At 38.8% G+C, this 13,293-nt stretch overlaps 2 protein-coding genes across 2 annotated transcripts; one reads left to right on the forward strand and one right to left on the reverse strand.

The window, feature by feature from the left end:
* Nucleotides 1-1,632: 1,632 nt before the first annotated feature.
* RBM7 (RNA binding motif protein 7) lies at nt 1,633-11,935 on the reverse strand. The gene is made up of 5 exons (XM_019469093.2): nt 11,736-11,935; nt 10,812-10,974; nt 9,741-9,828; nt 6,809-6,899; nt 1,633-5,216 (listed from the first exon to the last, which is right to left on the reverse strand). Exons 1-5 carry the CDS (start codon nt 11,829-11,831, stop codon nt 4,854-4,856), a joined length of 801 nt encoding a protein of 266 aa, XP_019324638.1. The 5' UTR covers nt 11,832-11,935; the 3' UTR covers nt 1,633-4,853.
* Nucleotides 11,936-11,975: 40 nt separating this feature from the next.
* On the forward strand, nt 11,976-12,618 carry CUNH11orf71 (chromosome unknown C11orf71 homolog). Its single transcript, XM_019469094.2, has one exon. It carries the CDS (start codon nt 12,166-12,168, stop codon nt 12,559-12,561), a length of 396 nt encoding a protein of 131 aa, XP_019324639.1. The 5' UTR covers nt 11,976-12,165; the 3' UTR covers nt 12,562-12,618.
* The last annotated feature ends 675 nt before the right edge of the window (nt 12,619-13,293 follow it).

Consider the following 13,293-nt stretch of genomic DNA (forward strand, 5'->3'; position numbering starts at 1 on the left):
TGAGCCTTAAGATTGCCTCAGCTTGCTGCCTTGAGGCAATTTCCAGGCAGCAGTGCGGTTGGGGGCGGGGTAGGCAAAGCCTGGCAAACTCCAGGAGAGTCTCAGGGAACCGAGGCAGCTACAACGTCTAGTACACAGGACTGCACGTGGTTAAGTTGCCCAGGAGAAAACTCTGACATCTGCGGGTTTCCTCCAGTTTTCGTGAGAGTAGAGATCAGCATACAGGTTTGAAGAAACTATCTAAGGCTGGGAAAAGAATTGTCCCAGAGAATTAGAGGGACTACTACTCAGCACTCACAGAGGACCAGGAATAGTATCTATTCCCACTAGATAGATGGAAACATTTCGTAATTCACGAGCATGTGTTACAGTGTTTGTATCTGTTGCAGTGTTCGAGAGTTTGGCTTTGGTAACGGGGGAGTTAATCCTAAATAGTTGTGAAATCCTAACAAATCTTAAATCATGTCCCGGCTACAATGGTTTACAAGTAACTTACGTGTGTTCTGGAAGAAAGCTCAAGAATATTTACAGAAATACAAACTATCAAGTATCCAATGAGGTAAAATCCCTATTGCCCAGCAACCAGTCAAAATTGCAGGGTGTGCAAAAGCAGCAGGAAAACACATCCAATAACGGGAGTGAACCAACAGAAACCAACTGAGAACTGACAAAAATATTAGAATTAGCAGGCAAGGACATTAAAAATTACTGTAACTTTATTCCAATTGTTGAAAAAATTAAGTAAAGATAGTGAAGATACAAAAAAAAAAAAAAAAAAGATCCAAAAGTCATGTGTTAATTTACTCACTGGGGGGACTCTTTCACAATGTGTATCAAATCGTGCTCTATACTTTAAATAGACTACAATGTTGTCAATTGTACCTCATGAAGCTGAAGAGAAAAAAAAAAACAGTACCAATCAGAAGAAAAGCGACGTCAATCAAACTGCTAGAGAGAAAAACTACAACATCTAAGATGAAGATTATATTGGAATTAATTGCTAACTAGCCACTGCAGGGGGAAAAAAAAAAGGAAAAAGTAGTCTTGAGGACCTAGTAATACAACTATCTAAATGAACACACAGATAAGACAAAATTTAAAAAATACAACACATCAGTGAGCTATGGGATAACATTAAGTAGTCTCATATTAAGCGTAGTTGAAATTTCCAAAGAGGAAAGTGAGGACAAAAATTTTTTTTCAAACAATGGCCAAAATTTTCCAATTATGATTGAAATTATAAACCCGCAGACCCATGAATCTCAAAAAACTCCAAGCAAAAGGAACATGAAGAAAACTGTATTAAGGCACATTATAATCCAATTGCTCAAAACCAGCCAGACAAAAATGACACATTATGTACTAGCCAGCAGTATTCTTATAGGAAAAAATGCAAGCAGGGGGACAGTGGAGCCACATTTTTAAAATATCAAAAGGGGGAAAAAAACTGTCAAGTTAGAATTCTATACCCAGCAAAAAGATATTTCAAACACAAAGATGAAATATACTTTTCCAGACACAAAAGCTAAAAGAATTCATCACCAGCAAGGTTGCACTACAAGACATATCCCAAAAATTTCCAAGTAGATACCAGATGGATCTACACGGAGGACCAAAGAGCTCCAGAAATGGTTAACTGTCGGAATCATATATAATTTTTACTTCAATCTCTTTAAAAGGGAAGGTTTCAAAAACAGAAACAACGTGGTATGCTGCTTTTACATAAATAAATGCACAATGTATAACAGCACAGCAAGTCTAATGAAGATGTGGGAGGGAAAGTAAAATATATCGGGAACTAAAACAACTATAAATGCAGATAGAGTTTAACAAAAATTGTAAGAAATACCATGTACAACTGTCAGTTAATTTGGAAAGACAGAGAAAATGGGGTTTTTTTTTTTTTTAGAAAGGTATAAATTATTCAGATTGATTCCTGAGAAAGTAGGAAATACAGATAGACTGATAACCAAAACAAAAAACGGGAGAAAAAACCAGTTACTTCTAAGAAATTAGTTTTACAAAGGAGTTTAACAAGTCTTAAAGAAACAGGTTAATTCCTCTATTTTTCAATTTTCTTTCCAGGGCATAGAACAAGATAAGCTTGCCAATTCATTCTATAAAGCTAGCAGAACCATAATTCCAAAACCAAACCAACATAATAAAATAATTTTTAAAAGAAAACTTCATGAATACAGATCAAAACCTTAACACTTTTGGAAAGCAAATAGAATTCTAGAGTGTATTAAAGGCACAATATATTGTAATACAGAGTTTTTATAACAGGATGCAATGATGGTTCATGGTTAGGAAACCTATTAAAAAAAAAAAAAAAAACTACTACCACTATGATTAAGCCTCCTTTTTTAATTCAATTATCTGACAAACATTCCTTCATTCATTCATCAAAAATTTACCAAGTAATTTAATGCCAGGTACTGGATACTGAGAATTCACTGCTAAGACATGGTTTCTGCCTTCATGGAACTTTCTAGAGAGATACAAATAAAAAGAAAATTATAACACAGTATAAGGCTACGACAAGCGAAATACAGGGTACTATTGTTATACATAAACTGCTACAGTAGGGTGCTGATAGAATAATCCTGGAAGAGGATGAGTGCCCCTTCTAGCATGATAGGCAGTAGGTGTGAGGAATATGGGCCTACACAACAGAACTGGAAAGTGGTACCAAAAATATTGACTGATTTGATAGAGAAGGGTGGGGTCAGATTCTTTAGAGGTCTTAGTATATTAATATGTGTTATGTACAAAAGGGTAAAATAAGGGTCAAGAAAGTTCGGAATACTAAGTATAAAGATTTCTTTACTGCAGTACTCGTCAGAAGCTTTATGGTGTTGCCACTCTATAAGAGAAGGTTACACCATGTCAGACAGTACAGAACATTTACCCGACACTTCATTACAGAACAGAGTGGTATTTCGTGCCACACCCTTGGGGAGAAACCGTGCTCCCACAAAAACACCTCTTCCTTTCTACTGTAGCTCTCAAGCCTGGGTGAACGAGCTCCCCAACTATGTCCAATTTGTTGGGGCCATCTCGTTCTGTCCCTTTACCCAGTACATTTATTAGTTTGGTTACTTTCAACTGGGTGGGATTGAAGTGAAAGAGATCCACTGGAACCTCCTAAGGGGTGTGCCCCGTCATTAAAATCATTAAAAAAGATTACCCTGAACCAGGATTACCTATGAATCAATATGAAAGGATCGGACCCAGAGATACCTTGCAATAAAGCAGTACTAATCTTTGTTAATCTCTATAAGCTACCAAATATTCACATAGGTAAGATACTGGAGAACAAGCTCACTGCAAACAAATCCTTCTACTATTAAACTGTGTAAGCAAATAAACTTCTAATCATGCGGAGTCAATAGTTCCACTTACCAAAAAACGGCATGCATTTACACACAGGGAAGACCTGAGAGTACGTGAACTCCCAGAGACTAAGGAGGGTAACCAGTTCGTAACTGGTAAGAACTATAATCCAGATCACTGAAAATCTGATTCTGAAATATTAATTTCAATATGTACAAAAGGAATATTTCAGGATGCTCTAAGAACCAACATTCTTAACACCAGGCCATCACTGAATAAAAGTATGTTGCTAACTTTGTATACATGGTCTCCAAAGTTAGTAATGTCAAAAAAATAAGACACACTCTTTTTTAGATTTTCAATATATTAAAAAAGAACACAGTATAAATGCTGTGGTTACTAATATTAAAAAGGATCAAAATTTTTCAAGGAATGGTTTTTTATAAACAAGTTCTGCAATAAATGGGAAACAGCATCTTGATACACAATTCTGTTAAACAAGATTTAAAAATTTTTAAATCAGAAAAAGTTTAAATTGTTTCAAACGTTCAAACAAAAAAGCAATCTGTACAATCTCCACAATAAAACATACCCATGTACACATGTCCTGGGCACTTTGAAAATGTTAAAGTTTTTAAAGTTTTGAGTAACAGAGGCAGCACTTAAACGGTTCATGAACCTTCTTTTTGCAAAAAGAATACTTTCAGTAAAACATTTTACCATTTTACCTCTGCTTTTACATTTTTGTTATTCCTGAAAAGGGGATTTATGTTAACACTGTATTTTTTTAACGTAAAAAAATACATTTAGAGATATTTAACTTCCTGAGTAACTTCAGTTATACATCAAACATGATTTAATGAGTAAATTTAAAAATTTTTAGAATAAGACAGCATGTATAGATTTACAATTTTATGTTCAATTAGAGTAAAACTCAAATGAGCATGTCACAGAACTTACACTAAAAATTCTCTAAGAAGTCAAATATGACTTAAAACCTTAAATTTTTTTTAAGTATCCCCTTAAAACCCCAATAAGTTTTAAGTAAAATGAGTCACTGAAATTACTTTCTTTTATCAACAAAATACTGACAGTCATTTCAGACTATCAAAACTTGAATGTTTTCTATTATATACACCAAAATCTGATTCACTGACAACAAACTTCTTGCCATACAAAAAGATAACAGATAATTAAAATATCTGCTTTATAATACAACCAATCCATATAATACATCCCTTCGTTAATTGTCTAAAATGATTAGAAACTGTGGCACTTTCTTTTGCATAAAACCCTTTCCTCTTCATAAAACCCTGAGGTGAAAGGTTATTAATGTAATAAAACTGGAACCACAATTCTTATTTCTGTATTAGACTGCAGCTATAGGTTTTAAAAATTTTATAAAGAAATGTGGCAACTTGTAAAGCTGCTCTGTAAAGTTAACAAAACACCTCCAGATCAATTCAGCCAAAGGGACCTAGAATGACCCTCTAAAAACATTGTCCTTTTAATACTTGTTAGTGTCGAGACGAACGCCATTTTCCATCTCTACTACTGTCTCTTCTGTTTTCATAATCGTGGCTCCAGCCATCAGGATTCCGATCTTCATGGAAGTAGTCGTCCCTGCCTCCTCTGTAATGATGGTCAGACCCATGATCAGTGTAGCGTTGTTCACGGCTGTAATGTCTGTCCAGGATGTAGGGATGAGAATTCTGTCTGACTTTACGTTGTGAGGATGGCGTCTCCTGGCGCCACTGGGAGCTTGAAGACTGGTTAAAAGTAGGATTATGTGACTGAACTGATGGGGAAAATCCTGACTGATCCAGATGTGGAGAACCGAATTTCCCACCATACGACATCTGTCTCAAAATACTGTTCATCTAAGAGAAAAAGAAGGAAATGTTAACTACAAATATTTTTAGTAGATCCACCTGCCCAGGTAGATCTTAGGTTAAACAAGTCAAAGTTTGTTCATTCCAATGGACAACTACAAGATATTTGTACATAACTACTATTTTTTTTTAAATGTTTATTTCTGAAAGAGGGAGAGGGAGACAGAGGATCCAAAGCAGACTCTGTGCTGACAGCAGAGAGTTCAATGAGGGGCTTAAACTCACGAAATGAGAGATCACGACCTGAGCTGAAGTCGCAAGCTTAACCAACGAAGCCACCCAGGCACCGGCTCCCCCACCACCTCTACGACTACCCCTACTACTCCCTGCCCTCAAGAACAAAACGTAGAAGGGAAGAGGTCATACAAATGATGATAATGTAAATCACTGTCTGATGAACACATAAAGAGTCAAGAGCTCAGTATCATTAGGAAAGGCTTCACGAAGGTGGCATAGGACCTGAGTATTAAAAATATGGATAGAATATTTTAAGGGGGAAGTATATCAAGGAAAGGAAATTACACAAAGATAACAAGGAAACAGAATGTGTTCGCAGAATAGCAAGTAACTCTGAGAGAGGTTACAGACCTCATAAGCACTGATTAATGGACAATTAGGCTAAAAAGCTTTATTGGCATCAGATGATCAGAGTACCTAATAACTAAGCTAGAGACTTCTGACTTTATGTTACAAGAGGGAAAGTCAAATTACCAGGAAGATAAGCAAAACAGAGTTACAATAATTTTCAAACAAGTGTGTAAGATGGACCGGTGAGGAGAAAATGGAGACAAATACGAACTGACTAGACCAGTGGTCCCCCAAATTCTGCCTGCAGATAGCTTATAAGCCAGTGATCATTTTTTTTAAATAGCCTACAGCAAAATGAGAAAAATACGTGATATGTACATAAAAGTGGACATCTCTTTATACTGAGCTCAATTTTACCTTATTTCATTCTTCTATTTTTATTTTGCAGGCCATCAAAAGGTCAAGAGGTCATAAGCCATGCTTGTGATTGGGCAGTGAAAAAAAGAAGAAATGAATTCAAGAAAAAGAAACAAATAAAGGACGTGACGACAAAATGAAAAAATGAAGGACTGGACACAAAGATGGAACAGTAAAACATATGAAGGATTTTAAGCCTAGTCTCACAACCTCATATTATAGAAAAAATGGAAAGCAAGAGGAAGATGGTCTGAAGACTCCAATATATTCAATTACTGTTACAAGCATCAAAGAGAGCATATGCTAATAAGTCCTTCAGCCTAGGTTACAAGAACATCAGAGAATAAATTTCCTGTCTTTTAAACACACCACCCCCACAACAATGGATGAAGAAAAATACAAATGTGAAACACAGCTCTTCTATTTATCTTCAATCTTCAAATATGTACTTCAGCCCAGTGAAAACTAAAATGAGTAATCAATCTACAAAGATCATGCTAGTCTAACGAAAACTTAGGACATTACTTAAGAATTATTTGAACATTTCAATCTAAGTGTTTTGCTGTGCTTTTTTGTTGTTTTTTGGTTGGTTGTTTTTTTTTTTTTAACCAAGTCAAGTTGATAAATCAACCTACCACTGCTTGTCTCTGAAAATTTTCTGGAGAAGAGAAAGACCTCTGAATTATCTGTGCTGATGGAATCATGTTATCCACAGTCCTTTCATGCCTGTGAAAGAAAAACAACATATAATCATTCATTTAACAAATATTTACTACATACTAATCATGAGCAAGACACAGGTCCCAAAGGTAGGAATGAACAAGAAAAACAAGGTATCTGCTCTCATAGATAAGGGAAAGGATTCAGAGAGTAAGACAATTTACCTTGTTCCAAGTGTTATTATGAATAGTCGACTAAAAAGCAAGTAAGGTGAGAGACAGGAGTTCTATTTTAGCTCGCTGGTCAGGGATGGCCTTTCTAAAAAGGAGACATTTGAAGTGAAAACTGAGTAACAAGATCACCTGGAGGCAAAACATTCCAGCTGCAGGAAGAACGAGCACAGGGGTGAGCAAGCTATATAGCCTATGGGCCAATCCAGTTTTTGTAACACTCTTGTGTCTGTATTTTCTATGTAGTGTTACGATGGCCTGCAACGCCTGAAACATGTATGTGGCCTTTATAGAAAAAAAAAAAAAAAAAAAAACGTCAATCCTGGGACTAGCACAAAGGCTTAGGCTGAAAACTGAAACGAAAAGGATTTGGTTAATTAGATATGACAGATGAAGGAAAAAGAAAAATTAAGGATAAAAACGCAGATTTCTGGCTTGAGCAATTACACACACATTTACTGAGACAGGGAAGAGGAATAGATCTGGGAGAACAAGAAATTAAGAGTTCTGTAACATAGATAGGATATTAATTTCAAGGACTTATATCTTATTCCCCACCTCCTAAAAAGGAAGCTTACTCTACAGAAAAACTCACTTAGCAAGTATTTTAAATTTATTTTAAAATATTTAGAATCATATCACTAATTGATTTGCCTCATAGTTTAGATATTTTCATTGTGTTTTTTTTTTGTTTTTTTTTTTGAGGGAGAGAGAGTCAGAAACATCAAGCATGGGCACGTGTGTGAGCAGGGAGGGACTGAGGGAGAGAGATCATCTCAAGCAGGCTCTATGCTCAGTGTGAAGCCTGACACAGGGCTCGATCCCATGACCCTGGGATTAGAACCTGAGGCAAAAGAGTCAGACGCTCAACTGACTGACTGAGCCACCCAGCCACTTCCCATTTTGGGTTTTCTTAAATTAGTTATATATCCATATGCTAAAGAGGTAAAAAGTATAATTTTCCTTATAAGAAGAGTATAAAAACGATGTATGTTCTAGCCTTAAATTAAAAACAAATCATTTAGTTGCATACTTTTTCCCAAAGAGAATTCTGAGGGAGCTAAAAACTCATTTTTCCTCCACCTGAGATACCTTTGAAGCTTCTACAAAAGTGGTTTGAGATGCTTCAAGTTCCGGATGTGCTGAGAAGTATTTAAACACAATTTCAGTTAGCAAGAAAGGATGTGAAGATGGCACCCTTTGTACACTATTCTTTCCCGCAACTTTGCTGTCTAGTCATCTTGTCATATCGAAGCCACTTTGCCCCAGCTCTTGGCACCGCCCTAATCCAAACCATCAACATCATCCCAGGAACTTCCTTGCTATCTTCCAACTAATGCCAATACTTTGCTACCAACAGTTTCCTCATTGGTCTATTTTCAGCCTTGTCCCCCCAATCTGTTCTCCCACAGCAACCAAACAAAGTGTTAAAATACAAACCTGTTCCCGTTATTGTCCTACTGAAAACATTTTGGTATCTTTTGACGGTTTTTAGGATAACGTTCCCAATTTCTAACTATGGCCTAGAAGAAAGACCCTATATCGTCTCACCTCTTCTACCGCACCAACACCATCTGCTACCCTCCATTTCTCATTCATTGTGATCTAGGTACGTTGGCCCCTTTTAGTTCCTCATTCGTTTATATCATCTCTCCTCACTGGATCTTTTCTCCAAGCATGTTCTACTCTTTCTCTAGAGGACTTATCAAACAGGTAGTCACAAAACATACACGTGTCTTCATGAAGACTTGTAAGCTCCATTAGGCAGCCTATCCTAGAGGCTTCGTCACAATGCCTGGGTTTCAATCCCAGTCCACTATTACGAACGGTTCAAACTTGAGCAAGTTAACCTCCAATCCTCATTTTCTTCACATATAAGGTAGAACTAACAATAACCCCTACCTCATAAGACTGCCGTGAGACACGAGAGCATAAATGCAAAGGAGCTGAAGAACCTGACACATGTTTGCTAACTCTTCCTTAAATGAAGCCCATTATGATTGATGGAATAACTCTGTGGATAATCCAGGAAAAAACTGTCCCTGGTGAAATACCGGCTTTCCTAGCGCAAATAAAATTATTTATGTAAATACGGGATCTTTTCTAACCCTTAGTAACTAGAAGAGGTTCTAGACATCAGTCAACTCAGCTTTTCCTGACAAATGGAAGGACAGGATCAGAGAAATGACACTATCTCAAGATTACGCAATCGGTGGAGGCACACCTAGAATCCAATTCTACAAACTCTTAGTCCACTAGTCTGTTTCCAGACAGTGATTTTTAAACTGCAATTAACAACCAACTGGTGGTCAAAACTAATTTAAATTTTTTAAAGGAAACAGATTAGAAAATAGAGTATACTGAAAATAATAAGGGCTAAGTAATGTTCTGAGAAGTTTTCTTTCAGTTATGTACAAAAATATGTGGGTGTATGTCTTTCCAAATGAACATATAGTTAACATATGCATCCGTTTTAGAGGTACTATACATACATGTCTGTCTATAATCCCCTTGAAACCTAATTATACCTAATTATAAGTCAACATACAAATAATATAGCAGAAGAATGAAGAAGAAGGAGCTTAAAGAAGGAAACAAATCACTCATTGTGCGTTTTGGGATCACTACCTAGGAAAATTTCTGACAAATGATTTTAACAATAGGTGTAAAATATTACCTGCTAGGAGATGTAGAGGTAGGGCTTGAGTTTCCAATATGATGCTGGGGATATGACAAACTGACATCCTGTGAGGCATGGCTACTTCCTAAAATAAAAAAAATTGAGAAATTATTGATAGAAACCTTAAGTTGAAATTATGTCTCCCCTACCCCAAATCATGTAGACAGAGGCTACAAAAGAAAACCTTAAATTACACTAAGACTGCTTTACAATTTCATCAGAGTAAAACTTATGTGTTCAATACCAGATACTTCCAAAACAAAGGGTTCCAAACAAGGTATTATCCAATGTATAAATATCCAATCTGGCCATAATATTCTGATCCCCACACTAAATTTTGAGACTGGATACACAGAAAATTTCACCCTCATCAGGATCCAGAATCAAAATTTGTAAATGTGAATTACAAAGCAGCTAGGAAAAGCGTTTTCAGAAAATAATCCTTGCTCCTTTCAGATCAAGGACCCAAACCCAAGTCATTCTAACAACAAAGTTTACATTCTCTTCACCAACCCAAATTCAATTTTATTTTATTTTTTTTTTTAATTTTTTTTAACGTTTATTTATTTTTGAGACAGAGAGAGACACAGCATGAGCAGGGAAGGGGCAGAGAGAGAGGGAGACACAGAATGGGAAGCAGGCTCCAGGCTCTGAGCTGTCAGCACAGAGCCCGACGCGGGGCTTGAACTCACGAACTGTGAGATCATGACCTGAGCCGAAGTCGGACGCTTAACCGACTGAGCCACCCAGGCGCCCCCTTTTTTTTTTTTTTTTAATTTTCTTTTTTAACGTTTATTTATTTTTGAGACAGAGAGAGACAGAGCATGAACAGGTGAGGAGAAGAGAGAGAGGGAGACACAGAATCTGAAACAGCAAATTCAATTTTAAAATGACAACTTTCAAAAGCCATGTTGTCAATATTACCTATTTTCAGGGATATATAGTTTACTATCCACAAAGTTTGAAATATTTTCATCTAAAAAGAGGTTCTTTAAAATTGAACAAAATTAAAAACAAAGAACTGAGAAACAAACAAAAAGACCCAAACAATTAACACTGAACAGTTACCTGATCTAAACTGAATTTTGATGGGCCTCCCAAACAGTTTGATTCCATTAAGCAGATTCATCGCATAAGGAACGGACACTTCATGTTTGAAATTCACAAATGCAAACTGCTTTGGTTTACCATCCTTATCTTTCGGAATTTTCACTTTTATTACTGGCCCAGCCTATAGACGAAAAGAAAAATCTCGAATTTTGCAAAGATGAAAAACAACAAAAATGTAATCAGAAAGTCTAAAAAAATGGACACACAAGAATTTCCACCTCGGTTACAGATCCTATAGCTACGACCAAACACTTGATTAATTTATGTGGGGGAAGGAAGACCATAAGGAACTGGAAGCAGTCGCTCAATTTACATTTCAGAGTACCTTATGACTTTTTAACAGGGCGACCAACATCCATCATTTTCTCACTCCAGGTAACGGTTTATCAAGACTAGTCCGGTTTTCTCGGACTAAAAATTCGCTTTTTTACCGATTAACCAATCGTTACTAGCTGTTAGAGAACAGAACTGGAGAGAAAAGGATACTCTGAATTTTTAACACATTTTAATGCAAATATTAACACAGAGACACTACAAGCCTGCTTTTCTACAGCGTATTTAGGAGTCTGTTTTAAATATTCTAATGCTGCAATTAAAAAAAAAAAAAACTTACGTGGAAAACAAATAATGACCAAACAATTAAAATATACTCTACCAATGAGTCACTTCAGCGTGAACTCACCAGGGCTCTTTCCATAAAGCGACCCCCAGCGAGCGCGTCACTTTCCCAGAGTGACCTCCGGCCCCAAGCGGCCCAGCCTTAGGGCGACGGGACCCACAACCCAGCTTTCGAAAAGAAGGCGGGCCTCGCCGTTGGGCCGAGCCATAGGAGAGCCGGATAAACGAAAGGAAGAGCCGGCTCTCGGCCACTCGGCCACTTACCTGGTGGAAAAGCTCGAAAAGGAGCTCCTCGGTCACTTTCGTTTCAAGGTTGCCCACAAAGAGCGTGCGATCCGCTTCCGCTGCCGCCGCCCCCATCGCAATGTCGCCCCCTCCCTAAAAAGGCCGAAGGGTCGTCGCCGCCGCACTCACTGCGCACTCTCGGAAACCCCACGCCCTCGTCGACCCGGGCGTCACGGACGTAGACGTCATTCACGCTCGCTCTCGGCTGGCGTCGACGTGCGCGGGCGGGCTGCGCATGCTCGAGAGGAGAGCGCCGGTTGAAGGCGGCTCCTCCATCGGCCGCTGCTGGAGTTAATGGCTTCCCCTGTAGGCGGGGGTCGCGTTCGAGACCGGCTGGACTGATCTGCGTAGCCGCCAAGAGCCTACCTTGACCGAGGGACGTAACAAACACTGCGGGCAGTGTTTGAAGATGGCCCTGAACTACGTGCCCCTGTCGGCCGGCGATCAAAGGAGCAGGATGGCCTACCGCGCCTCCCACGGCGATCTCAACCCGTCTGCCTTAGCCCTGGCGATGGTCTCTGGAGACAGCTTCCTCGTTGCCAGGCGTGAGGCGATTCTTCCAGGACCCGCTCCTCGTCAGGCCGTCCGGCAGAGCGTTCAGGCCGACAGCCGTCGGGCGACTGGGGTCGGCCGCAGCCCGCCACGCTTTAGAAAGGGAAGGGAAGCTGATGGGCGGAACCGCTCCCGTCAGGCCAGATTCTCACCTTATCCGACCCCCGCGGTCAAACTGGATCTCTTAAGGAGTGTGCTGCAGCAGCGTCTGATTGCTGTTGGGAGTGTTGTCGCAGCCCGTCTTTCGGCTTAATATGCAAACCTCCCGTCGGCCCTCGATCCGCTTGTAAACAAGGCCTCTCTCAAATCCTCTCGTGGTGCCATGGCAGTCTTATTTTTAGAGATGTATTTAAATTTTAATATAAAAACACGTAGGAGTCCTGTTAATAACGGCTTAATACGGAGGAAATTTTTACTTACTGCTTTATTCCGATGGTTTTAAAGCGGCCGGGATGATTAGGTCAGGAAGAAGGTAGAGATTTTTTTTTTCTTAGTCGCAAAGCTGAGCCACCCTTCCCAGAGGTCAGCAAGCATTTGTTTCCCCTTGTGCACTCCATCCCAACAAAGGATCCAAATTGCTCTGCCAGTCTTCTCTCCTCTTCCTCGCCAATTGTCCTACTTTGAGATTGGCGATTGGAGCTTCCCTAACTGCCTACCTCTATACCCCAGACTATTCCCATTACCTTTACTTTTGTTGGTGGAAAGGAAATGCTTAGTTTTTATTTACCACCCTGGCTCATCCTACTGTAGGGCCCAACGCTTGGCCTATTATCTAGTCCTTAATCCTTTTCCATCTCCCTCCACTTTACAAACTCCAATCTCAATCATACTAAGAACAAAAGCGAACCTAAACCTCGCTGCCCATTCAAATTATTAAGCCAATTTACATTTCTGTTTTTGCCAAAGGCTCCAAAATGTTTTCACATTTATATTTGTGATTTTATTAGCATTCTTTCCTTGACCTGCGTCTGTTGTCCCCAGATCC

Source organism: Panthera pardus, unplaced genomic scaffold (genome assembly GCF_024362965.1).
Source record: "Panthera pardus isolate Hobbes unplaced genomic scaffold, ASM2436296v1 HiC_scaffold_12, whole genome shotgun sequence".
Classification (NCBI taxonomy): domain Eukaryota; kingdom Metazoa; phylum Chordata; class Mammalia; order Carnivora; family Felidae; genus Panthera; species Panthera pardus.

Coding starts and splice junctions, on each gene's coding strand:
- RBM7 (XM_019469093.2), bottom strand. CDS start 11,831: ATGGGGGCGGCGGCAGCGGAAGCGGATCGCACGCTCTTTGTGGGCAAC. Junction 10,975..11,735: donor TTTTCGAGCTTTTCCACCAG/GTAAGTGGCCGA, acceptor TTTCGTCTATAG/GCTGGGCCAGTAATAAAAGT. Junction 9,829..10,811: donor CAAAATTCAGTTTAGATCAG/GTAACTGTTCAG, acceptor TTTTTATTTTAG/GAAGTAGCCATGCCTCACAG.
- CUNH11orf71 (XM_019469094.2), top strand. CDS start 12,166: ATGGCCCTGAACTACGTGCCCCTGTCGGCCGGCGATCAAAGGAGCAGG.